Source organism: Chrysemys picta, chromosome 4 (assembly GCF_011386835.1).
Source record: "Chrysemys picta bellii isolate R12L10 chromosome 4, ASM1138683v2, whole genome shotgun sequence".
NCBI lineage: Eukaryota > Metazoa > Chordata > Testudines > Emydidae > Chrysemys > Chrysemys picta.
This window is the reverse complement of record NC_088794.1, coordinates 4,199,398-4,223,977: the sequence shown is the minus strand read 5'-3', so window position 1 is coordinate 4,223,977 and position 24,580 is coordinate 4,199,398. Positions and strand designations below refer to the sequence as shown.

The window sequence follows — 24,580 nt, the reverse complement described above, 5'->3', positions numbered from 1 at the left end:
AATCCTGTTTTATGTGTGAATGAGGGATGTGTGTTTTAGAAGATAAGTGTGAATCTAACTGGCCAGTAGGTTAGTCCGAGCTACAGACTGGTACCTATAACATCGACTGGCGGGACAGTGCATGTGTCTGAGTGTGTGTGTGTGTTTTTATGTGAGCATATGCTAGCTGCTTTACTACGGTATTCTTAATAAACGCGGCGCACTGCCTTACCCCCTGAAAAAGATCCTGTGTGCTTCTTATAAGCATAACACATCCTCCTGAAGCGTGGGGCCCCCCACATCATGGGGACCAGGGCGGTTGCCAATCACAGTCAAATGGCCTTCGCTATGACCGTGTAGGCTCTGCTGAGGAGTGAGATGGGACACCAGTTCCAAAGGTTGTGGTGCAGAGGTCCCCTTCAAAGGTGGGCACTGGTGGCCTGCACGACAGGGGTAGCACTCTGCTCCCTATGAACTCATCCCAGGACAAAGGCGAGGATGTCCCAGAACACCTGGTGAATTCGATGGTCAGTCTGTCCATGCCTGGAGATGGATCAGTGGGCATGAGACAAAGGGCTTCTGAGAACTCAGCCAGAGTGAGAGGCAACTCCTGCCAGTCTGTGGTGCAGAGGCTGCCGCTGGCCATGGTGGACTGGAGGGTTCACCAGGACCTCAGCAGCTCGGTGGAAGAGTCAGCCGTGCACGTAGCCCAGGCAATGGGGTCGGATGTGAACCATGACTGGAAGTTGGAGCTGGAGCTGTCAGATGAGTCCCCATTCCCGGCCCTGGACGTTCCCGATCCTGGCTCACCAGCCACACCTACCTGAAAGAGCGCAGGCCAAGTTCATAGTCGTGCATCATGAGGTGTCCTGTGTGTATGACAGGTGAGAATCCCCTGCTGGGCCCTGCAGCACAGCATCCTCTTCCGAGTCCCCCGCCCTTCTCTCTGGAGAACAGCACCCCCTAGTGCTGCTCTAGGGCAATGGGGCCAGGACTGACCACAAGGGGAGAGTGCCCACCACAGAGCCCCTGCCCCAGGGAAGCCAGGGGAGGTCTCTGTATGGCTCCTAATTCCTATCTCTTTTCCCTCTGGGAAGGGTAAGGGACCCCAAAGCCCCCCGCTGAAACCCCACTTCTCCCAGGCCCTGCATCTCCTGTCACCCAGCTACCACTCATCTGCCTATCAGCTCTTCCTGGCCACGTAGGGCACCGCTATGTAAGGCAGGCGGCCCTGGTGGGCAGGGGCTTTGGGGGAGAGGGGACAGTGCCGAGGGGCGTGTATCCAGGCCTTGGGAGGGGGCGGAGCAGGGGCGGGAAGAGATGATATGAGGGCAGGTACTGGGGGAGTGGGGCACAGGAGGGGGTGGCTGCTGTCATTTTATCCACTTGGCACGGAGGTGGCAGGCCTCCTCACCGAGTGCTTAGACCCCACACAGCCCAGGAAACATGACAGCCAGGGACTGCAGAGCTCTGTGCCGGCCCTGGGTGCGGATCGGGGTTCTGCCCAGCCACTGGGAGGGCGGGGGGCTCACCCGGGGGTGCTGGGAGAGCTGTGAGGTCACGGTGTGCCTTTGCCCAGACTGGAAGAGGGAGGAGAGGGGGCCTCAGGAGAGGGGGGGCAGTGGGGGCGGGGCCTCAGGGAAGGGGGAGGGGCACCCCTGGGGAAAACTAGAAGCCAGCACCTATGACTGTATTTATATGGCACACGGCAAACCCAGGGGACCAGAGTCCTCTTTAGGAGCTGGGATCTCGCCAGCTTCTGTCACAGACAAGGTAAGTGCTGTTTAGTTATTGCAAAACATTTGAAAATGTAGGTGAGAAATCCCGGGTGAAATCCTGAGATCTTGCAGGGGAGGGGGGGAGATCCTCCTCCAGGATCTGACCCCACTTTCTGAGCTGGTGCCCCGGTGCCCAGGCAGAGGGGCTGAGGAGGGTAAAGGAACTGCAGCGCTGACTCAGCTGCCCTGGGGTGTCTCGCTGCGTGGAAGCCCCTCAGCCCCCCCGCGGACCCCTGATCCCCTCCTTGGCCCCCATTCTACTCCAAGTGCCCCTCCCCCATTTCTTCTCCCACTCCTTCTTGCCCCCCAGCTCCCCTCACTCTGCCCAATGAAGAATTCCGTCCTGAAGGGAGGTTCCAAAGAGGATGGATCTAGACTGTTCTCAGTGGTGGTAGATGACAGAACAAGGAGCAATGGTCTCAAGTTGCAGTGGGGGAGGTTTAAGTTGGATAGTAGGAAAATCTTTTTCACTAGGAGGGTGGTGAAGCACTGGAATGGGTTCCCTAGGGAGGTGGTGGAGTCTCCTTCCTTGGAGGTTTTTAAGGCCCGGCTTGACAAAGCCCTGGCTGGGATGATTTAGTTGGGAATTGGTCCTGCTCTGAGCAGGGGGTTGGACTAGATACCTCCTGAGGTCCCTTCCAACCCTGATCTTCTATGATTCTATGACCACCAGATCCCAGCACATGCCTGGGGCAGGGAGAGGGTGTGGACACTGTTACCACTCAAGAAAGAGATCTTGGAGTCACTGTGGATAGTTCTCTGAAAACATCCAGTCAATGTGCAGCAGCAGTCAAAAAAGCGAACAGAATGCTGGGAATCATTAAGAAAGGGGTAGAGAATAGGACAGAAAATATCAGCTTGCCTCTATATAAATCCAGGATATGCCCACATCTTGAATACTGCGTGTTGCTGTGGTCGCCCCATCTCAAAAAAAGATCTATTAGAATTGGAAAAGGTTCAGAAAAGGGCAACAAAAATGATGAGGGGTCTGGAACGGCTTCCGTATGAGGAGAGATTAATAAGACTGGGACTTTTCAGCTTGGAAAAGAGACGGCTAAGGGGACATATGATTGAGGTCTATAAAGTCATGACTGGTGTGGAGAAAGTAGATAAGGAAGTGTGGTTCACTACTTCTCATCACACAAGAACTAGGGGTCACCAAACGAAATTCAGACTCAGGGAGCCCACAGATCCTGGAACAAACAGAGATAGGAGGCTCAGGTCACCCACAGATCTTGGCATGGCCACAGGGGCAAGGGAGGGGCTCAGACGCACCCAGTGACTAAACCCTGCAACACGCCCTGACCCCTTGTCTCCCTTCCTGGTGTCCCGCCCCTCCCCACACCCTGTCCTGAGAGCAGAGGGGGACAGCAGGCAACACACATCCCCTGAGGCGACCCAGCACCCACACACTGGCTCTCCAGCACGTTCTCGGCTTTCAGTAGAACCCAAGAGTCCTGGCTCCCATCCCCGTGACTGAGATCTCGGGGGGGGGGGGGCACCCTGAGATTGCTCAATCAAGGCAAACTGCAAAGAATGGGGCAGACAATCCCCAAAACCGGTGGTTATTCTAATACTTCGATCCACCAAGCCAGCAACAAAACAGCTTCTGCAATAACTCACTGGTTACTCAGAAACCAAAACCGTTCCCTTAACAAAACAAGCCTTGGGCTCCAATCCAGACGGCCAAGGCAAATACGATAAGGATTACTGAAAATCTTGCTCATCATAAAAAATATTCCAACACTCCCAACGGATCGGACACATTCCCCGCCAGGTCAGTGAATATTTCAGCTCTTACCCAAATGCACACTTACAGCCAACTCTTGTATTACTAAACTAAACTTTATTGAAAAAGGAAAGAGAGAGGATTGGTTAAAAGCTCATTCTCCATCCAGCTATGACTAGAGTTCTTAGGTCAGTTTCATAGTAAAGATGGTGAGGTTCAGAATTGCAAAGACTCCTTTCCCGAATCTGTTCATCAGGTTATAGTCCCAAGACAGGCCAATGTCCAGTATCAACATGATCCAGATTTTGGATTTTTGCTGTAGGCGGGGGTCCCCCTTTCTGCCTGCCCCGCCTCCCAATTAACAAACCCAGAGAGCTCTGGAGAGCTCAACTCCCTGCACTCTGAACCACCTGACATCTGCATCAGGGCGGCCCCTGGAAACGCTGCTGCTGCCGTGATCCCACGCGGGAGCCCTGTGCTTTGCTGCAGACAGGTAACCCAGGGGCAGGGGAGCCTGGGGGGACGTGCTGGGGAGCAGGAGTCTGTGTAGGTGTGGGGACATCACCGTACCCCAATACCCATGCCAGTGCTCCCCAGAGCTTTCTGAGTGGCTGTTCCCCCGCTGCCCTGCCCCAGAGGTGGCTGCAACTCAGCGACGGATGAGCTGTCCCTGGGCAATATAATTGTCTGGCTGTTTCCCCACTGTCACACCCCAGAGCTGGCTGCATCTCAGTGCCAGGTGAAGGAGCCTGGCACATACAGCGATTTAGAAGGGAATTGAGGACCCTCATGTGGGTGTGCACTCTCCTCTCTCTCTCTTCCTGCTGGAGGGAATGGGGCTGTGAGTATTTCAGCAAGGTCACCCTACTGCCTGCAGCTCACATGGGGGATTCAGTTCCCAGCACAATGAGGGGAGATTCATCTTGGGGGTGGGGTGGGAAGAGGAGTGTGCACATGTTCAGATCTGCACAGCTATGTGATATGAGGAATGAGAACCATTCACCCATGTGTCTCATGTCCTCTACTACACTCAACCAAACCAACTGCCCCCCTAGTGGATAGAATCAGAACTGCCAGGTTGTATGTGTCCTAGCCCCTGTACTGCTCACACCCAGCAGCAACTCTCCTTCAGGATCAGCGGGCAATGGGGTAGGCAGGCTATAGCACAGGTTGTTGGAGAGCTCTTCTCTCAGATCCAGGGAGGGTCAGAGCAGCTTGCAGGCTTCTGGGATGCTGCTAGGATGTGTTGTGCCTGCGGAACTTCCTGCCACTAGACTGTCATTAATGACGCCTCTCTCTGTTTTTCTCCGTCTAGGGAGGCTCGAAGACCGAAAGCTGCTCCCAGGTAGGGGGCACCATCGCACCAACCATGGCGAGATCCAGTGTCTTCATCCCTCTGCTCCTCCTCTTCCTTCTCCCTTCAGTCTCCCCCGACTGCTACACGGGCACAGCTGAGGAGTGTGGTGAGACCACCATCTTCGTGCCCGCATACAGCTTGGTGGGGGAGGGCATCGACGTGACCACTCTGGAGTGGACGGGGGCTGATGTGGTGGACACCAGCCTGTGGCGCCGCCCAAATGGCGCCTGCACCATATGCGAGAACCGGCTGCAGGGGCGGCAGCACCAGAGGCTGCCGCTGGCCGTGAAGGACTGGAGAGTCAACATCTCATGCAACTGGGAGCTCAGCAGCTCAGCGGAAGAGTCAGCCGCGGCTGTGGGCCGGGCACTGGCGTCGGAGGTGAACAACGACTGGATGAAAGAGCTGGAGCTGCAAGAGGAGCCCCATGGCCCGGCCTTGGCGGGGTCCAAATCCCGGCTCACCAGCTACGCTTACCAGAAGGAGGTGCAGGACAAGTACATGTTCATACGCCACGAGATACCGTGTGTGTATTACAGGTGAGAATCCAAGGCTAGCCCCCCCCTCCACGCCCTGCAGCACGTTGTCCCCTGCTGCCCCCACCACCCTGCTCTCTGCAGCCCAGCGCCCCCTACTGCTGCAGTGGGGTAATGGAGTAGCACTGACTGCAAGAGAAGAGCGCCTCCTACTGCGTCCCCACCTGCCAGGGAAGCCACGGAGTGCGCTCTGGGGAAGTGGGGCCAGTTTGCTCCGGGGGAAGGTGCCGGGAGTCTCTCTGGTTGGCTCCTAACTCCTCTCTCTTTCCCCTCTGGGCAGGTTGAGTCTCACTCAAGATCCCCCACTGATGTCCCAGTTCTCCCGGGAACTGAAAAGCCTCCCACCCAGCTACGACTCAGCCACATACCAGCCCTTCCTGGCCACGTACGGTACCCACTATGTGAGTCAGGCAGACCTGGGGGGGCGCGTGCAGCAGCTGACGGCCGTTCAGACCTGCCGGGCAGCGCTGGACGGGCTGACAGCCACCGAAATCAAGGCGTGCCTGGGCTCACAGTTCTTTCAAGACCTGGGCCTGAGTCAGACCAGCAAGCAGAGCAGCAAGGGCACGGGGAGCTCCCAGGCACCCTACATGGAGAAGCGCATCAAGGTGACGGGTGGCAACAGCTACTCCAAGCGGCTCTTCTCCACCGAGCAAAACGCCAGCTCCTTCTCGACCTGGAAGGATAGCCTCAAAGCCAGCCCCGACCTGGTCTCCTACTCTCTGATGCCCATCCACACCCTGGTGAGTCTGGACAAGCCCAGGCAGGAGGCGCTGAAGCAGGCAGTGAAGGAGTACGTAGCTGAGCGGGGGCGCAAGAAGAGTTGCCCTCGTAGCTGCCCACAAGGGGGCCAGGCTGACCCCTTGGACCCCTGCAAATGCACCTGCTCCGACAACCCCCTCACCAACTCCATGTGCTGTTCACGTGAGCGGGGCATGGCCCGGCTGAAGGTCCACGTGCTGAAGGGCACAAACCTGTGGGGAGACACCGTGTCCGCCACCGACGCCTACGTCATGTTCTTGTTCCAAGGCCGGAAGCTGCAGACAGACCGCATTAAGGATGATAACAACCCCATCTGGAACAAAGACCTGGACTTCGGGCCGGTGACACTGCCAGAGCGGCCCAAACTGGAAATGGAGGTGTGGGACAAGGACCTATTGGACGACGACTTCCTAGGCCGCTGCTTCACCTACCTCAGGGTCGGCAGGAATGCCACACTCACCTGCAAACTTGAAAACGGCCAGCTGCAGTTTTACTACACACTGGAGTGTGGGCCCAACCTGGGGGGCAACAACTGCCATGAGTACGTGCCTGTGAGAGGCTCAGGGGAGAGAACCCAAGAGTCCTGGCTCCCAACTCCCCAGCTCTAATCTACTAACCCCCACTCCCCTTCCAGAGCTGGCAATGGAACCCAGGAGTCCTGGCTCCCAGCTCCTCTGGTCTAACCCACTAGATCCCATTCCCCACACAGAGCTTGGGATAGAACCGAGGAGTCCTGGCTCCCAGCCCCCCCTGCTCTAACCCACTAGCCCCCAGCCCCTTCCCTGAGCTGGGGAAGAGAACCCAGGAGTCCTGGCTCCCAGCTCCCCTGCTCTAACCCACTAGACCCCACTCCCCACCTAGAGCTGGGGATGGAACCCAAGAGTCCTGGCTCCCAGAGCCCCCCCCCATGCTAACCCACTAACCCCCACTCCCTTACCCAAGCTGGGATTCGAAACCAGGGGTCCCAGCTCGAACCCTCTGCTGCCTTTGAAACCAGGCCCAAAACAAGCCCAACCCAACTCAGAGGGAGAGGGGTGTGCGTGTGTTTGTGTTTGCGGGGGTTATACAAATTCCATTATATTTTTTTAGTACTTCTAGTTTTGCTGCCTACAACATGAAGTTACACATTAAAAATAATAACCCTGCGCGGACTTCCATTATGAAGAAAAGAGGTCATCCTCTCGCTCGCCCCCCTCCGCGGGACATTCCTGGGTGAAACCATGAAAGCATCTTCCGGCGCGGGACAAGAAAATGGAGCATAGGATGCGTCGAGCGGGCGGGATTATTGTAATTGAAGGGGAGCAGGGAGCGGAGGCTTCTCAAATTCTGGTGACGGGCAGGAGTCACCCAAAACCGCGCCTACCACCATTTTTATAGCATGACTTTGTTAGGGTGACCAGACGTCCTGATTTTATAGGGACAGGCCCAAGATTCGGGGCTTTGTCTTATAAAGGCGCCTAGTAACCCCTCCTCCTCCGTCCCAATTTTTCACACTTGCTATCTGGTCACCCTTTGCTTTGTGCTGAAGTCCCCGGATACAAAAAAGCGGCTTCAAAGAAGCCACCTCCAGATAAAACAAGCCCCCAACACCCCCCCCCTCCCCCGGCCGCCGCTCTCGAAAAATTTAAGCAACTTTAAAAAAAAAAGAAGCAGACGCCCAATTCCACTTATTCTAGGGCAGTGGGTCTCAAACTTTTGTACTGGTACCCTCTTCCACACCGCTAGCCTCTGAGTGCGACCCCCCCCCCTTACAAATTAAAAACACTTTTTCATATTGAACGCTATTAGAAATGCTGGTGGCAAAGCAGGGTTTGGGGTGGAGGCTGACAGCTCGTGACCCCCCCCCCATGTAATAACCTCCCAACCCCCTGAGGGGTCCTGACCCCCAGTTTGAGAAGCCCTGTTATAGGTGGACTTGCCCACATCTGGCGCCCCCTGCTGCCTCCTCTCGGGAACGCCCTCCCCTGCCTCTTGGGGCCCCGCTCACCGCTGCTCTGGTGCCGCCCTGGTGGCTGGGAATCTCCCGACCCGGCTTAGCCCTTGTAAATGTAAGCGGGGGAATGGTCCTGCTATCGTGGGGGACTTTCCTGGCATCTGCACTACCCCGGTGAAGTGGGCTAGCGAAAGGATCTGAGTCCTCGCTCCCACTTCCTTTACCCAGAGGCCTCCCTGCCCTCGAGGACTCCCCTTCCACTCTCCTGTCTGGCTGAGTCCTCGTAAACCCCGACAAGGCTGGGCCCAGGATTCCTGGGGGGCTCGACCCCCAACCCTGCTGTGGTCACCCAGGACAGGGGCTAGGGTGTCCCCACTCCAGGGTACTCTCTCTGCACTGGGCACCTCCCTGACCCACTGATCATTTCATACAATTTAAAGCAAATACAAGTTGTTTAATTAACAATTAATTTTAAAAAGGAATAAGGAAAAACGGGAAGGGTTAAAGGAAACACATCACCCCGCTCTGTGGCCGGGAACATCACAACCAGTGTCTCTGGAAAGTCAGGGCAGGTCACAGGCTGTGCCTTGTCGGTCCCAGGCTCCTTCTCAGGCCCTGGCTGTGCTGCGGGGACGCTGCGGGTCGGACACTTGCTCTGGCGGTGGCCACACGCTCTCAGGCTCTAGGTGGCAGGACCCTTCTTCCCAGCGTCGCCCCCGCCCGGTCGGGGTTATGATCCCCCTGCAAGTCTGGCCTGCAAGGCCTCTTGGCTGAGGCGTCTCCCTGCGCTGGGCCCACTGCCCAGGGTCCCCCTCCTCTCCCCAGCTGCTCCCTGCACCCGGCTCCGGACGGCTCCAGCTCCAGCCCCAGCTCCAGCCCCAGCTCCAGCCCCAGCCCCAGCTCCGGACGGCTCCAGCCCCAGCTCCACTCGGCCTCAGCTCCACCTCCACTCTGCCCCAGCCCGGCTGCTGCTGCTGCTCTGCCTCCAGCCCCCGGGGCTGCTTGTCTGGCCCAGCTCTGCTCCCAGCCCAGCTCAGGCCCCTGCTCTCTCCTTAGCTCAGCCCCCCTCTGTCTGACCCAGGCAATTCCAGTTCATACAGAGGACGGGACCCACCTGGCCTCCTGACTCCCTGATTAGCTGCCCGCCCTGTCAATCAGGCTGACCTGGAGAGTTGGCCTCTCCCCATTGCCCCTGGGGACTGTCAGTCTCAGGCTCCCGATTTCCCATCGACCCCTCCCCTTTTAGTGCTGGGAGCTAGCCACCAACCCCCCCCCACTGAGTGTTAGTAAGGGGGCAGGAGTCCCCTTACATAAAGCATTAAACTAGGGGGTCGCGCCCTTCGGTGCTGCGGGCATTTGAGCTCATTGCACCAGCACCAGTGCCCTCTGTGCCCCCTCCCAGCTCCCCCCCATGGCACAGGCTCTGCGTGCCCATTCCCCATCCATGCCGGGGCTCTGTGGGCTCCCCGTTCTCCCTCCCCCCATGCCAGGGGCTCTGTGGGCTCCCCGTTCTCCCTCCCCCCATGCCAGGGGCTCTGTGGGCTCCCCGTTCTCCTTCCCCCCATGCCAGGGGCTCTGTGTGCCCCCCCATCCCCCTCCCACCCCACCATGCCAAGGGCTCTGATTTGGGATTTAGCCGGAGCCAGCAGAGGTGGCAACATCACCTGGGTTCCCCCGTCTGGCCTGATCCCAGCTCAGCTCCTAGGCCCAGGACACTGAAGACCCAATGACGTCATGGTGGAGCCCAGGAGATGGTGCCGCCCAAGAGATGGTGCCAATGGCTCCCATCTGTCCACCCGGCTCCCTTCATCCCCTCCCACAAGTGCTCCCCAAAAGGAGGGGGTGCCGGAATAGCCCCTCCCCCTCCTGCTTTTGTCCACCAATCAGGATCGTTTCCGACCCACCAATTTTGGTCCATTCGTTCCCATTCTCCTTGGGGAAGTGGGATCTCTGAGCCAGACGGCGCTGCCAGGGCCACGAGGAGGAGACTACGGACGGCTCGCTCAGCCATGGCCACCCGTACCGAAGCTAGGCAAAAAATGAAGGATCTGGATACATGCCGAGATTCAGTGGGTGAAAAGGTTAATATCTGGCAGAGCGATTTACGGCTAAACCTTGCCACGGCTGCAGCTGTTGGAGGAGCAATGGGGGTGTCTGCTGGCCCCAGCACCTGGCCCACTTGGGATCTTCTAGGGATGCCCACCAGTAAGATAAGAACAGTTGGTTTTTGGGGGTGCTTGTCAGGTGACAGCGCCTGTGGAGCCTGCCTGAGCTCCGAGCTACCTGCTTCTAACTGGGCTTCTGTCTCCATGAGGGAAGGATCATGGCAGAGCTGGGTTCATAAATCCTTATGGGACCTTGCTGGGCCTACGGGGAGAAGACAGGGCCCTACAGGCGACAGCCAGGTGGAAATGCAGGGAAGGGGCCTTTTCACTGCCGATCCCAGTTTTTCCTGCTATCTACCCTAAATCTCCCTGGCTTCAGGTGAAGCCCCTTACTTCTGGGCATATCATCGGTGGACACGGAGAACAACTGATCCTCGTCCTCTTCATAACAGCCCTGAACAACGTTGAAGACTGTTCACAGGTCCTCCACAGCCCTTCTTTTCTCAAGGCTAAACAGGGCCAGATTTTTTTTTTAAATCTTTCCTCCTAGATCAAGTTTTCTAAATCCTTTGTTCATTTTTGTTGCTCTCCTCTGGATTCGCTCCCATTTGCCCCCATTTTTCCTACCGTGCGGCACACAGAACTGGACACAGTCCTCCAGCTGAGGCCTCCCCAGTGCCGACTAGAGGGGGACAATCACCTCCCATGTCTTACATCCAAGCCTCCTGTTAATACACCCCAGTGATATTAGCCTTGTTCGCAAGTGCATCACACTCGACTCTCATTCAATTTGTGATCCACTATCACCCCCAGATCCTTCTATACCGGGGTTCTCAAACAGAGGGTCGAGACCCCTCAGGGGGTCGTGAGGATATTACATGGGGGGGGGGGGGTCGTGAGTTGTCAGCCTCCATCCCAAATCCCCGTTTGCCTCCTCCACCATTTATAATGATGTTAAATTTTAAAAAGTTTGTATATATTTATAAGGGGAGTCGCCCACAAAGGCTTGCTGTGTGAAAGGGGTCACCAGTCCAAAAGTTTGAGAACCGCTGTTCTCTACACTCAATCCTCCGCCATCTGAATGATGGGAGCGATAAGAAAAACTGGGGTTTTTTTCAGTTGGCTGGCTGGGCCGAAAACTCGGGAGGGTGGGGGGAGGAGAATCATGTGGGTCGAATGAAACGCTTTGATGGGGGGGCGGGGTGTAAAAATAATAAAATAGGAGATTGTGATCGGAATTGAAATTTCAAAACATTTCAATTTTCTTGACCATGAGGGTGGGGAGAGACACAAACAATTTGCTGAAATTGACACAAATTCGTAAAATTTCTCCATCAACTTGAATCTGCAATTTTTGGTGAACATTTTTGCCTGGTTCTAGCCGGGATTCCAAGATCCACAACCCCAGCCCAGGTTCTCTCCCCAGCTCCGGGAAGGGAGCGGGATCAGGAGGGTTAGAAGTAGGGGGGCTGGAAGCCAGGATTCCTGGGTTCTATCCCCAGCTCTGGGAGGGGATCACAGTCTTCGTAGACCAGTGTTTCTCAAATGCATCCACCACGTTTTTTTTCCTGCAGCCATGACACCTGGGCAGATATGGGGGAGGGGGCAAAGCAGCACCCCCTCCCTGCAGCACCCAGCACTTCCTGTCTGGCTTCAGCCCCCCTCTCCTGCTTCAGCCAGAGTCTCCGCTGGCAGGCATTAATCCCCCCACCTCCTCCAGCTGTGCGGTTCCAGGGCTGGTCTTAACCCTCCTCCTTCAGCCTTGGGGCTCTGGCAGTGGGCTCCTGCCTCCCCCAACCAGCTATTGGGCTCTGGGCTTCGTCCCCTTCCCCCGGATCCAGCCGTAGGGCTCCAGCTCTGGGTTTCAGCAGGGCCAACTTTATTGGGCGCCATGGTCAAAGGGCACAGAAGGGAGCTCACGGCAATCAGGGGGAAGCATCAGGCCCCGGGGGATCTGTCAGGGCAGGAGGGAGGCAGCAAGGGCCAAGGACACCAAAATACAGCTGTACATTAATTTCATTATTGAGTCTGCAAAAAAGACCCTACATAAATAAATGACAATGGTTCAGACTTGTATCTGTGCACATTTGTTTGTTTTCCCTACAGTTAATTAAGAATTATACGAAAAAAGGGTCAGAGCGGCCACCAGCAGAAGTTGGTGTCAGCATTCTGAGGCCATCAAAAAAGTGTGTTGTGAGAACCACGTCCTAGACTCCTGAGCAAGCCTCCTGCACATACAGAAGGAACTGTTGTGAAAGGAGCCGCTCAGGTGGACTGGAGATACATGGAGAAACTTCGCCCCCTACTGGTGGACACTGTACTACAGCAGGCACTTTAAGAAAGTAAAAACGGCCCTACTGGGTCAGGCCAAAGGTCCATCTAGCCCAGTGTCCTGTCTTCTGACAGTGGCCAATGCCAGGTGCCCCAGAGGGAATGATCAGAACAGGGAATCATCAAGTGATCCATCCCCTGTCACCCATTCCCAGCTTCTGGAAAACAGAGGCTAGGGACACCATCCCTGCCCAACCTGGCTAATAGCCATTGATGGCCCTATCCTCCATGAATTTATCTACTTATTTTTTGAACCGTTATGGTCTTGGCCTTCACAACATCCTCTGGCAAGGAGTTCCACAGGTTGACTGTGCGTTGTGTGAAGAAATACAGTACTTCCTTTTCTTTTAAACCTGCTGCCTATTAATTTCATTTGGTGACCACTAGTTTTTGTATTATGAGAAGTAAACACTTTCTTATGTACTTTCTGTACACCAGTCATGATTTTATGGACCTCAATCATATCTCCCCTTAGCCGTCTCTTTTCCAAGCTGAAAAGTCCCACTCTTATTAATCTCTCCTCATACAGAAGCCGTTCCAGACCCCTCATCATTTTTGTTGCCCTTTTCTGAACCTTTTCCAATATATCTGCTTTGAGACGGGGCGATCACATCTGCACACAGTATTCAAGATGTGGCCGTACCATGGATTTATAGAGAGGCAAGATGATATTTTCTGTCCTTTATCTATCCCTTTCTTAATTATTCCCAGCATTCTGTTTGCTTTTTTCACTGCCGTTGCACATTGAATGGATGTTTCAGGTTACATCAGTGAGCAATGACCACGGAGTACTCACCAAGCACTGAGATGCTTCCACCTCTGGAGAGGGGCAGCTGGGGAACAGGTGTGGGGTGACGTTGCACCAGGAGGGCTCGCCCGGCGCTGAGATGCAGCCGCTTCTGGGGCAGGGCAGCTGGGGGACAATCTTTGCACACAGAGGCACATACACCGATCGCACAAGAATCAAACCTTTTGCAAGACACGGGACATTTTAAAAAGTGCTTTGTTTATCCTTTTTATTACAAAATACAAGTCAGGCCACGTTACATTCAATCGCCAAGGCAACCGGGAAATGTCACTCCACATTGCAGCTTCGAGGTTAAGAATTAAAACAAAGAGCTGGGGCAAGAACCCAGGCATCCTGATCCTCTGCCTGGTTAATGGGGAGAGCTAAAATCTGCCTCATGCTTCCGTCAGGCAGACCCAGCTTGGCTTGGCGGAGGGGCAAGGAGGTCAGAAACCCTTCTCTGGCTTGTCGTGGGGGGTTGGGTCAGTTGACACCCCCCCATCCGCACGGATCAGGGGGTGGGATATGAGGGGGTGGGGTGGGCCAAGGGGCAGCCAAGGCCTGGGGGTGAGGCCCCCACTTGGTACGACGCAAGCAGTGTGAAAGGCCGTGCTAAGGCTGGGGGCTGATGGGGAGGGTGATGGAGGAGAGGCGCCAAGGACAGCAGTGGAGCAGGGGCTGATGGGAGTGGGGGGAAAGCAGGAGCAGGGGGGTGCAGAACAAAGGTGCCAGCAGTGGGCCACGTGGAATGGTGCCCCTCCTGCCAGTCGGCTGGGGGATGGAGAGGGTCAATTGAGGGGGGGACACAGGGTTTGAATGGGATCATGATTAAATACTGAGCCCCGGGGGGTTAAGGCACAAGAGACATGGCGAGGTCGGCCTCCCCTCAGAGCTGGGGAGAGAACCCAGGAGTCCTGGCTCGCTGGGGGGGGACAGGAGGCCTACCCCAGAAAAGCCACCGTGCTGCATTGGCACTTATCTCACTGGCAGTGTGAACAGAGACCGACCCCACCCTACCCCCTAGAGGGAACCTCCTGTTAAGGCAGTGATGGGGCACTGTGAGCGGGGGAGATCGGAGGGCACCCCTCCTCCCCAGCAAACAGCGACCCATGGGCCTGGGACGCCCCAATACCCTCACTGGGGCATGGAGTCCCCCACCCTGAGGAGGGGAGTTTGGGAGAGCAGCAGGTACACAGGAAGTGGCACCATGAGACAGGAAGTGGGCACAGCTGGCGAGGGGGGCGGGGTACGGACCATACCACAGAGAGCAGGCCCGCCCGAGACAGGACATTGATGCCGAAGGGGAGGGGCCAGGACACAAAAAGGAAGTTGGCATTACCGTAACAGGAAGTAGAGACCGAGAGCAAGAGGCGGGGCCTACAGGAAGCTGATTTTCCCAAAACAGGAAGTAGATACTGGCAGGAGGGGTGATGAGACAGGAAGTGGGCTTGGCCAGGTAGAGGTGGGCTTAGAAGAAGTTGACTTGCTCAGTGCATGAAGTTAATGCTAGTGTGAGGGGCTTTGCCACGCAAAGTGGCACTGCCCAAAACAGGAAGAGGCTCAAAGGGGAGGGACAGAGTCACAGGAAGTGACATGGAGGATGAACCGTCAGATCAAAATGCCACAAATTCACAGATCTCAGAAAATCAGAGGCTCTTCAGGGCGGATCTCACCCCAACCCCGAAGGCAAGAGATGCGAGGAGTTCATAGAAACCGTTCTGGACGGGAGGGGGCTGGCTAGTGCTTAAAAAGCAGGATTTAAACCCGGCGTTCGCTCCGGCCATCAGTGCATAAACCTCCCAGCAGGGGGCAGTGGTTCTGCTGGAAGACAGGGCCGTGTTCACAAATCCTGAAAGGCCGAGAATATAGCTGGGGTTACAAACTCAATATGGACCTACCCAGCCCCAGCCTCCCCACATCTACACCAGTGGTGCGTGCTGAGGGGTGACTACGCCCCACAGTACTTACCAGAAAGCCCCAGCCCCACAGCAGGGGGAGAGGGGGTGGAAACCGGACGCAGGTCTAGCCGGTGGCGATGGCCACTCCGATGATAATCACAACGATGACGACGGCGACCGAAAGGCAGATGATGATCATGAACTTCTTCTGCCGAGCCACGCACAGAAGGGGAAAGCGTTAGCGGGCTTCCCACCTTCCACAGCTTAACCCACTAGACCCCACTCCCCTCTCAGAGCTGGGGAGAGAACCCAGGAGTCCTGGCTCCCAGTCCCCTCTGTTCTAACCCACTAGCCCCCACTCCCCTCCCAGAGCCAGCAAAAGAACCCAGGAGTCCTGGCTCCCAGTCAACAGTGAGGTGTACAGAAAGTGGGATGTGGGTCCTTTCTCCTGGAGGGGCGCTGGTTCTGATCCGGCTGCTAAGCCAGGGGTCGGGGGGTAAGACTAGTTTGCTCAGTGGGGCGGGAAGGGAACATCAGGGAACCCACCTTGCGGGCTTTCTTCTGGCTCTCCCTGGCCGAGCTGAGATGGACGTGTCCCTTCTTGACGTAATCCTCCGAGTCCAGGATGTTCTTCTCAATCCGGTCGATCATCTCCCCCTACAGCCCAGGGGAGAAGGAGGTAGTTGTGATACCCTCCGCTGGTCCAGGATTCGGGGAACAGGGAACAAGGGTGAGAGACGGGGGAGCGTGAGGCGGTCGAGCTGAAACGAAGGGGAGATGGACAGGGCTATGGGAGGAATGGGGCAGCACCTACAGGAAGCAGCCCTTCCCCACACAGGAAGTGGCCATTGGCAGTGCGGGGCAGGGCACACAGGAAGTGGCCCTGCCTAAAACAGGAAGTGAATATTGGCTAGAGCGGGCAAGTGGAAGTGGTGGCTGGCAGGAGAGATGGGCCCACGGGAAGGAGCCAGCTGCCCAGAAGAGGGAAAGCTGTGCCCCCGGGAGTGGGGAGGGTTCTGGGCCCCCCCATACCTGCAGCTCCACCTCGATGGCGAGGTAGGTGAACATATCGTGCAGCTCCTGGATACTGCGCTCCAGCTTGAGGATCTCGTCATGCCGGGTCTCGATCTCGTTCAGCGCCTGCTTGGTCACACGCGTGTCCTTCATGATCTGCCGGGGGGGGGGGAAAGGGGGGGTCAATACCCCAGCCTGGCCTGGACAGACCCCGCCCCCCCAATCGTTCCCACACACACACACGCACACCCATCCCTGGCACTCACGTTAGAGACAAACACCTCCGTCTGGCCGCTCTCCAGCATCTGCTCCAGCTCTTCGTCCGACACCACGCCGCCACCGGCTGCCGAGAGAGTAAGGGGCTGGGTCGGCTCCCTTCCTTACTCACTAGACCCCGCTCCCCTCTCACAGCAACGGATAGAACCCAGGAGTCCTGGCTCCCAGCCTGCCACATCCATTCTAACCCACTAGACCCCACTGCCCTCCCAGAGCCAGGGCTAGAACCCAGGAGTCCTGACCCGGGTCTAGTGATGCAACCTGACCCGTAAGCCCAATGTCTCTATCGGGGGCCAGTACTGTAGTGCTCTTGCCCCATTGACAGAACGGATAAAGACACCGACGGCTTGTGATCTTGTTAAGCTGCCCTCGGAAGCTCAGACCCTTGGGAGTTCAGCCCCAACAAATGACACGTGGAAAGGTGAGCATATCTGGCGATCTTAGGGCAAACGGAGCTGAAAAATCAGCCCGGACAGTTCCGAGATTTCCCCCAAACACACCCAGCCAAAATAGGCCCCATCCTCAGGTCTCAGCGCGTTGAATTCCCACACGGCAGCACCTGACGAACATGGCCCCACCCCGAGCAGGGCGTAGTGCAGGGTTGTCCGGGTTTGAAAAGGACGCTTGCTGTCTGAGAAGATACGCGCCGAGCAAGGTCCTGGCTGGGTCAATGCTTGGATGGGAGATCTCTGTCCACAGACCCCACTCCCCTCCCAAGGAGAACCCAGGAGTCCTGGCTCCCAGCCCCCTCTGCTCTAACCCACTTGACCCCACTCCCTTCCCCAAGCTGGGGAGAGAACCCAGGAGTCCTGGCTACCAGCTGCCCCTGCTTTAACCCACTTGACCCCACTCCCAGGGCCAGAGATAGAACCCAGGAGTCTCGACTCCCAGCCTCCCTCTCCCCTTCCCCCCGCTCTCACCCACCAGACCCCACTGCCCTTAGAATCTGGTGATAGAACCCAGGAATCCTGGCTCCCAGCCCCCCTGCTCCAACCCTGGCCTCCCCAAGGTCATTGGAACAGGTTTATCATCCACTGATTGCCCTGCATGGATTTGACCCATGAATTCCAGCCCCCCTGGCTGTTATCCTTGCTGCAGACCTAAAGGAGGTGCTCCATTGGCTGGCAGCAGCAGTAGGCAATTAACCCATATCGATGAGCCACTAAAGGGGCACGTTCACTCTACAGGTTACATCCCGGGCCCCTCCCTAGGGATTGGGGGCAGGACTGTCTGGCCAACGCAGAATTCCAGTTGGGGATCTGCTCGGTCAGAGGGGCAAGACCCCTTGACCAATCCAGAGTCCAGGGTGATGTTCTGGACTGGCCATGAGGCAGGATCTATGGCTCTAGACCGTCCTAGGGGCAGGATCCGGGAGGACGGAGGGAAAGCCCCCAGGCTAGGCCCAGAGCCGGCACTCACTGATCTGCAGCTGCCGGTGGATTCGCTCCACGTTGCGGTCCCGGTACTGCGACTGGATGGTGTTGCACTTGTTGATCAGCTCCAGGAACTGCTGGGACAGGATGCCGTGCTGGGAAAGGGGAGGAGGGGGTTAATCGCGGCTCCTGGGCCCAGACACACACACACACCCTTCACACACCCCTCACCTGGGTTCTCTTCATCCGGGTGTTGATGGCGTTTCTGTTCTCGTCCTCCTCGCCCTTCTTGGGCTCGATGGCTGGGGAGAGACTGGAGTTGATGGAGAGAACCCAGGAATCCGGGTTTCCAGCCCTGCCCCCACCCCACCTCCACTCCCCTCCCAGAGCTGGGGACAGAACCCAGGAGTCTGGGCTCCCAGCCCCCCCAATCTCACTCACTTTTCAGGCGGCTCCGAATGTCTTTGGCCAGGTCCTTGATCTCCTCACGCAGTCTCTGCAGATCTCGCTTCATGCCTGGGGCAGATTTGTGGGGGGGGGAGAGATGTCAGATGTCAGCCGAGCCCCCCACCCGCCTAGGGACAATCCCAACCCCATCCCCAGATCTTTAAGGGGTCCCTAAGCCAAGCCTAGACCCATCCACTCCTGAGGGGAAGTTCAAGAGCCCCCTCCCCAAGAATGATCTAGGCAAAGCCCTCCACTCCCCAATGCTACCCAAAGAGCCCCCTTTCGCCTACCCCACCTATTCCCTCCCCCCGACCATCCCACATATTCCACCCACCAAACTGCTCCCCGCACACCACCCCCCATGCCAACCATACCTTTTCCAGACCTTCCCCATACATCGCCTCATGTTCCACCACCACCCCAGATTCCCTATGCCCGCAGACCGCCCCATAAGCCTGGTCACATGCCCCTCCACATCTCCCCTTGTGTTCCCCTCTCACAAACTTCCCCAAACCCCCTTTCCCATCCTCCCCAACCCACCCTCCCAGTTCCCCTCTTCCCCCTCCACTCAACCAGACTCCCACAATACCCCACCTCACCTCCAGCTTCCTAACCCTGCCCCACACTTCCTCCCGAAAGCCCTCCCTTCCCAACACTGCCCCATACTCCTCCCTGGGACCCCCCCTGCCCCAACCCAGACCACCCCCACTCTGCAGGGGACCCACAAACCATGCCCCTCTCTCCCCCAACCCAACCCTGCCACAGGGACCCAGAACTTGGCACACGCCATGCATGATGTCATGTTACAAGCCACATGGGGGCTGGAAGGATTCCTGTACCCCAGCCCTGCACCCCTCCCCCCCAAGCTTACTGTCCTCCGGCAGCGGGGTGGCCAGAATCGTGGTCTGATGCTTTTCCAGATCCTTCACCTTCCCCTCCAGGGTCTTCAGCGCCTCACGGATCCCCCGGGCCTGCAGGAGCGGAAAATAGACAGAGATGAGACCACCCCGCAGCCCAGAGCAGCCACTCCCGTGCCCTGGTGATGGATCAGAGCCAGCGCCCCCTAGAGGGGAAAGGCCCCGTGTCCCATTCCCCACCCCTCTAGGCCAGCCACTCCCCCACTCTGGGACTGTACTGAAGTTGGTGCAGAGGTTGTGTTACCGTCTGGAAGAACTCGTCCTCCGGCTCCCCTTCATCCTTGAACTTGGCCGATCCTGGCTTCACGACCAGGACCATCCGCTCGGCCTCCTCACTGTCTGAGCTCCCATCATCCTGTGGGGAGGGGAACGTCAGGCACCGTACACAGACCCCCACTCTGCAGCCAGCTCCATCCTTCACACCTCACCCATCCCCCTCTGCTCCCCCTCCCCGCTCAGGCTGCTCCCCTCTCCCCCTCTTCCTGCCCCAGCCCCTATCAACACCCCACCCCGACCCCTGCCCTTCCACGCACACACCCCTAACCCAATCAGGGAGGATAAAAATTAATGATTTTTTTTTTATTTAAATTGAATTTTTTTGATAAAATACTTCTTGAGGAAAAAACCAGTCTAAAGATAGTTTTAATTAAGATACATCTTTGAGCTATAATGTCTCATCATGGAATAGGGATTATAAATTCTAATTCTATAGTAGGAGACAATATATTCATGTCATGTTTAAGAAAAGTTTTGAAAATGAGTTCCAATAGTTCATGGATTAGGGATCCAATCTTATGGGGTTCTACGGGCTTCTGGAGAGATTATTTGGGTTAATCTTTCTATCTACCCAATGGGACCCAGTGCTCAGTCTAGAAGATACCAGCAGAGATGCTTAGTTTTGCAGTTCTCAAACTGTGGATTTGCGTCTCCAGGGGTAACATGCTTGTTAACAGCAAAAATGATTTTAAATAAATAAATAATATATAGAGGCGAGACATAACAGACCTCAACCTTATTGTCCCTCTGCAAATGTGTGTACACAAAGTCAATCCCTTACCTCTCTCTAAAAGTGCAAAGTTTCAGAAAGTTCAATGAATAGAAGACTGTTGGGGGCGGAATAGATCTGGACAAGGAGAAGAAGTCTGGAGATAAATGTGAGAAGGGAGGGACAGGCAGCAGAAACAAAAGTGAAACTGTTTGAGCAGCATATTCCAGAAGTCTTGAGGTCTTTCTGAGTGTAGCCTTCATTGATTTGAGACCTACCATACCATTCTTTCTCTAGAAGGGAAAACCTATAATGGCAGCAGGCCGTGAAAGACACCCAGTTTGGGTCTCATCTATCTCTGAGTTGTGAAGAATAAGTATTGAGGTTATAACTACCAACAAGAATGCACTAGTATGTAGAAATCCATGATTAAATCGAGTCTTCCTGACTAGTGATTTAAATCAAATCCACCCTGACCCAGTGCCCAACACTTTCCACATTCCCCCACTATATGTGCTCCACCCCAATCATAGAATATCAGGGTTGGAAGGGACCTCAGGAGGTCATCTAGTCCAACCCCCTGCTCAAAGCAGGACCAATCCCCAGACAGATTTTTGCCCCAGACCCCTAAATGGCCCCCCTCAAGGATTGAACTCACAACCCTAGCAGGGACAAAGCAGAGACTTGAACCTGGGTTTTCCACATCCCTGGTACATACGCTAATCACTGGGCTACTCCCCGCCACCCACTCTGCCCCTCTTCCACTGGACGCGCCTCAGCCCCGATCTCCCTGCCCAATATCTGTGCCCTCTCCCCAACCTTCTCTTTGCTCCTCCTATTCCCTCTCCCCCACACCAATCCTCATGCCATCAATTCACTGGCTCCAGGTCCATGTCCTGGCCCCATCCCCACTCCCTCTAACCCCAGCTATGCTAAAACCATTAACGCAGCAGCTGGGGAGCTCAGCGGGGGCGCTCTCCCCTTGCAATCTGTGTAGGCTCCCTGGCTCTGCCGCAGATGCTCTGTGCGATTTGGACACGGGACTGCGTCTTTGGGCCTCAGTTTCCCAGTGTGTAAAATGGGGAGAATGATCCTGCCTTTGTCTGTTCGGACTGTGAGCTTTTCAGGGTGGGGACTACCTCTTTCCGTGTCTATGCAGCGCCTGGCGCGACGGAGGCCCAGATTTCGGTTGGAAGAGAGGGGGTCTGTGCAGCGCCCAGCGCCACGGGGCATCTCCAGGGTTTGGTGGGGGCTGGGGAGGGAGCTCCCCCTGGACACCGACTCCATGGAGAGACATTAACCCTTCGCCTGCTCTACGGGGGGGGTGGGGGTGTCACATCTCTCCCAAAGACAGGCAACCCAGAAGGCCAGATACCAGAGTGAGGGGCACGGACAGAGAGAGACGGGGCTGGGGAAAGAGCGGAGGAGGGAGGGACCTTCCTGGGGACAACAGCCCAGCGGAGAGGGAACCAGAGGGGGGAACAGCCTGGGGGGAGGGGACAGGAATTCCCAGGGGGGGGGGGAGAAGAGCCTGGGGATGAATGGGGGAGCAGGGGGAGGAAATGGGGGGCAGGGACTCCCAGGGGGAACAGCCTGGGGTATGGGGGAGCAGAGGGAGGAGGGAACCACAGGGGAGAGGAACAGCCTGGGGGGAGGGGAACTCCCTGGGGGGGGGGGGGAAGAGCCCGGGGGTGAGTGGGCGGAGCAGAGGGAGGAGGGAACCAGAGGGGGGAAGAGCCCAGGGGTGAGTGGGCGGAGCAGTGGGGCGGGGAATGGGGGGAGGGACTCCCAGGGGGAACAGCCTGGGGGAGGGGGGAGCAGAGGGAGGAGGGAACCACAGGGGAGAGGAACAGCCTGGGGGGAGGGGAACTCCCTGGGGGGGAAGAGCCCGGGGGTGAGTGGGCGGAGCAGAGGGAGGAGGGAACCAGAGGGGGGAAGAGCCCAGGGGTGAGTGGGCGGAGCAGTGGGGCGGGGAATGGGGGGAGGGACTCCCAGGGGGAACAGCCTGGGGGAGGGGGGAGCAGAGGGAGGAGGGAACCACAGGGGAGAGGAACAGCCTGGGGGGAGGGGAACTCCCTGGGGGGGAAGAGCCCGGGGGTGAGTGGGCGGAGCAGAGGGAGGAGGGAACCAGAGGGGGGGAAGAGCCCAGGGGTGAGTGGGCGGAGCAGTGGGGCGGGGAATGGGGGGAGGGACTCCCAGGGGGAACAGCCTGGGGGAGGGGGCAGCAGAGGGTGGAGGAAACCAGAGGGGGGGGAAATCAGCCTGGGGGGGAGGGGCTGGGAAGGGGAACTCCCTGGGGGGGGAAGAGCCCGGGGGGAGGGAACCAGAGGGGGGAACAGCCTGGGAGGAGGGGCCAGGGAGGGGAACTCCCGGGGGGGAACAGCCCGGGGGGAGGGGACCGGAGAGGGGAACAGCCCGGGGGAGCGGGAGGAGCAGAGGGGGCTCGCTGGGGGGAACAGCCCGGGAGGGAGGGGAGCGGGGGGAGGGGGTTCCCTGTAGGGAACAGCCGGGGCGGCTCTCACCTCTCTGAGTTCCTGCGTTCGATCCCTCATGGTCATTCCCAGCCGCAGCCCCCCCCCTTCAGCCCGCCCAGATGGAACTCTCCCGCGCCGCTCTGCGCATGCGTTTGGCCCCTCCCCGCGAGCCGCACCGGAAGTAACGCCGCCCCGAGTGGAAGGTGCCCTGTTGCGTGTCTGGCACCAGCCCTGCAGGGGCGGCGGGAGGACCGGAAGTCGATGACCCCAAGGAGGGAAGCGCCGCGACCGGAAGTTAGATCGCCCCGACCGGATATCGCCCCATGCCCCGGAGTCTCCGCCCCGGAAGTTGCTCTGCCCTGACCGGAAGTTTCCCTGCGGGCTGAGATACACGTCGCCGTGCCCTTAGCTCTTCTGGCGCGGGTGCCCGCCCGACGGACACCACAAAGATCCAGGGGCGGACAGACAGTCCCTTCGCCTCTGGTCCTCCCAGATCTCTGCTGTCCCCGCTCCGCTCAGCCGCTGATATGGCCCCCAAAACTAGAGCGTGCAACCCCACCCCATAGTGACATGCACAGCCCCAGAGAGATCAATCATAGAGTTGACCAAGTCAAGAGAGACCAGAGCGTCACCCTGTCAACTCCAGGGCAGCGGGCGCGCGGGCTGGCTGGCTGGCTCAGGGAGGGGGGAGAATGGGATGTGAGGCCTTTCCCCTGGAAGGGGCCCGTACACTGAAAGTGGATCAATACAGAGACAATTAGCCTGACCCCAGACCAAGGAAGACACACAAATTTGTGAAGTGGCCTAGTGGGGAGAGCACTAGACTTGGACTCAGGAAACCTGGGTTCTTTTCCCAGCTCTACCACTGGCCTTCTGCGTTACCTTGGGCAAGTCACTGCCTCTCCCCGTGCCTCAGTTTCCCCTTCTGTAAAGTGGGGGATAATGACTCTGATCTAGAGTGAGACAAGGTGGTGCTGGTCTGGGAAAACCCACCTATCAATATTGCACATACCCAATGAGTTGATGCACATTATTAGGTGCATTATGGTAGTACTTAGTAGAGTGATTTGCCAAGGGTCACACAGGGAGTCAGTGGCAGAGCTAGGGATAAAACCCAGGAGTCCTGACTCAAAATCCCGTGCATTAATTACAGGATCTGTGATGCCTTCCTTACGGCAGCTGGCTGGAGGATCGTCCTGGATCCATGCCATGTGCCAAATCCACATGCCCAACTTCCCCTTTGACGTTGGCAGGCAAATCCCAGGGTATTGCTTTCGGTAGCAGGGCATTGGCTGCTGTTCTTCTCCTCTCTGTGACTGAACGCCCATGCTGCTTGCTTGGCACTTTCCCTGCCTGTCTCTCTCCACAATGAGTCAGGGCTAGAAATTATCCTGGCGGGAACCAGAATGAATTAATTCATCCCGTCAAGACCAAACAGCAAAGCCAAGGGGACAGAGCAAGGCACAGTCCTCAGTCCCAACCTGCAGCCCCTGCTATCCCAGCCCTGGGGTCCTTCACCTCAGCCCTGCTGGTGCCCCTAAATCCTGACCCACAGACCACTGCTTTCCCAGCCCCGGGGTCTTACACACACACAGCTCTGTCAGTGCCCCTCAGCCCCAAACCACAGGCCTCAACTAAACCTGGCTGCAAACCCACCATGGTTATTTCTGACTCCCCCCAAAATCATCGGTTTAACCCCACTTCCTAAGGATGAATGCCAAGTGAGTCAGCCCTAATTTGGCTCCTCCCCTTCTGAGCCCCGGCCCCCTCCCATGCTGACTCACCCCTTGAATGCATGGCCATAAACTAGCTGCCTTGATTACCTGACACAGTCCAGCATGACTCACATGCCATAGCTACTGCTTCCGGTAAAAAACGGGCTGTTGAGAAAAATCACCA

The 24,580-nt window shown here is 57.1% G+C and overlaps 2 protein-coding genes across 5 annotated transcripts; one reads left to right on the top strand and one right to left on the bottom strand.

Moving 5' to 3' along the window:
- The first annotated feature begins 1,598 nt into the window (after positions 1-1,598).
- Positions 1,599-7,286, top strand: LOC112058840 (perforin-1-like). Of its 3 annotated transcripts, XM_065591200.1 has the most exons (4): positions 1,617-1,752; positions 3,809-3,979; positions 4,802-5,382; positions 5,660-7,286. In XM_065591200.1, the coding sequence occupies exons 1-4, from the start codon at positions 1,678-1,680 to the stop codon at positions 6,747-6,749; spliced, it is 1,917 nt and encodes a 638-aa protein (XP_065447272.1). In that variant the 5' UTR covers positions 1,617-1,677; the 3' UTR covers positions 6,750-7,286. The 3 variants fall into 3 exon arrangements, with proteins under 3 accessions (XP_023956503.3, XP_065447272.1, XP_065447273.1); XM_024100735.3 differs by lacking the exon at positions 3,809-3,979 and having other exon boundaries at positions 1,599-1,752; XM_065591201.1 differs by lacking the exons at positions 1,617-1,752; positions 3,809-3,979 and adding an exon at positions 3,394-3,534.
- Positions 7,287-13,509: 6,223 nt separating this feature from the next.
- Positions 13,510-22,887, bottom strand: STX4 (syntaxin 4). 2 transcript variants are annotated; one of them, XM_005294070.5, is made up of 11 exons: positions 22,730-22,887; positions 19,467-19,577; positions 19,177-19,276; positions 18,300-18,374; positions 18,090-18,160; positions 17,905-18,013; positions 16,476-16,552; positions 16,228-16,365; positions 15,742-15,852; positions 15,266-15,403; positions 13,510-15,146 (listed from the first exon to the last, which is right to left on the bottom strand). In XM_005294070.5, the coding sequence occupies exons 1-10, from the start codon at positions 22,763-22,765 to the stop codon at positions 15,320-15,322; spliced, it is 912 nt and encodes a 303-aa protein (XP_005294127.1). In that variant the 5' UTR covers positions 22,766-22,887; the 3' UTR covers positions 13,510-15,146; positions 15,266-15,319. The 2 variants fall into 2 exon arrangements, with proteins under 2 accessions (XP_005294127.1, XP_005294128.1); XM_005294071.5 differs by lacking the exon at positions 22,730-22,887 and adding an exon at positions 20,280-20,340.
- Between the last annotated feature and the right edge of the window lie 1,693 nt (positions 22,888-24,580).

Coding starts and splice junctions, on each gene's coding strand:
- LOC112058840 (XM_065591200.1), top strand. CDS start 1,678: ATGGCACACGGCAAACCCAGGGGACCAGAGTCCTCTTTAGGAGCTGGG. Junction 1,753..3,808: donor CAGCTTCTGTCACAGACAAG/GTAAGTGCTGTT, acceptor TTTTTGCTGTAG/GCGGGGGTCCCCCTTTCTGC. Junction 5,383..5,659: donor ATACCGTGTGTGTATTACAG/GTGAGAATCCAA, acceptor CCCTCTGGGCAG/GTTGAGTCTCACTCAAGATC.
- STX4 (XM_005294070.5), bottom strand. CDS start 22,765: ATGACCATGAGGGATCGAACGCAGGAACTCAGAGAG. Junction 18,161..18,299: donor CATTCGGAGCCGCCTGAAAA/GTGAGTGAGATT, acceptor GTCTCTCCCCAG/CCATCGAGCCCAAGAAGGGC. Junction 16,366..16,475: donor CGGAGGTGTTTGTCTCTAAC/GTGAGTGCCAGG, acceptor CCCCCCCGGCAG/ATCATGAAGGACACGCGTGT.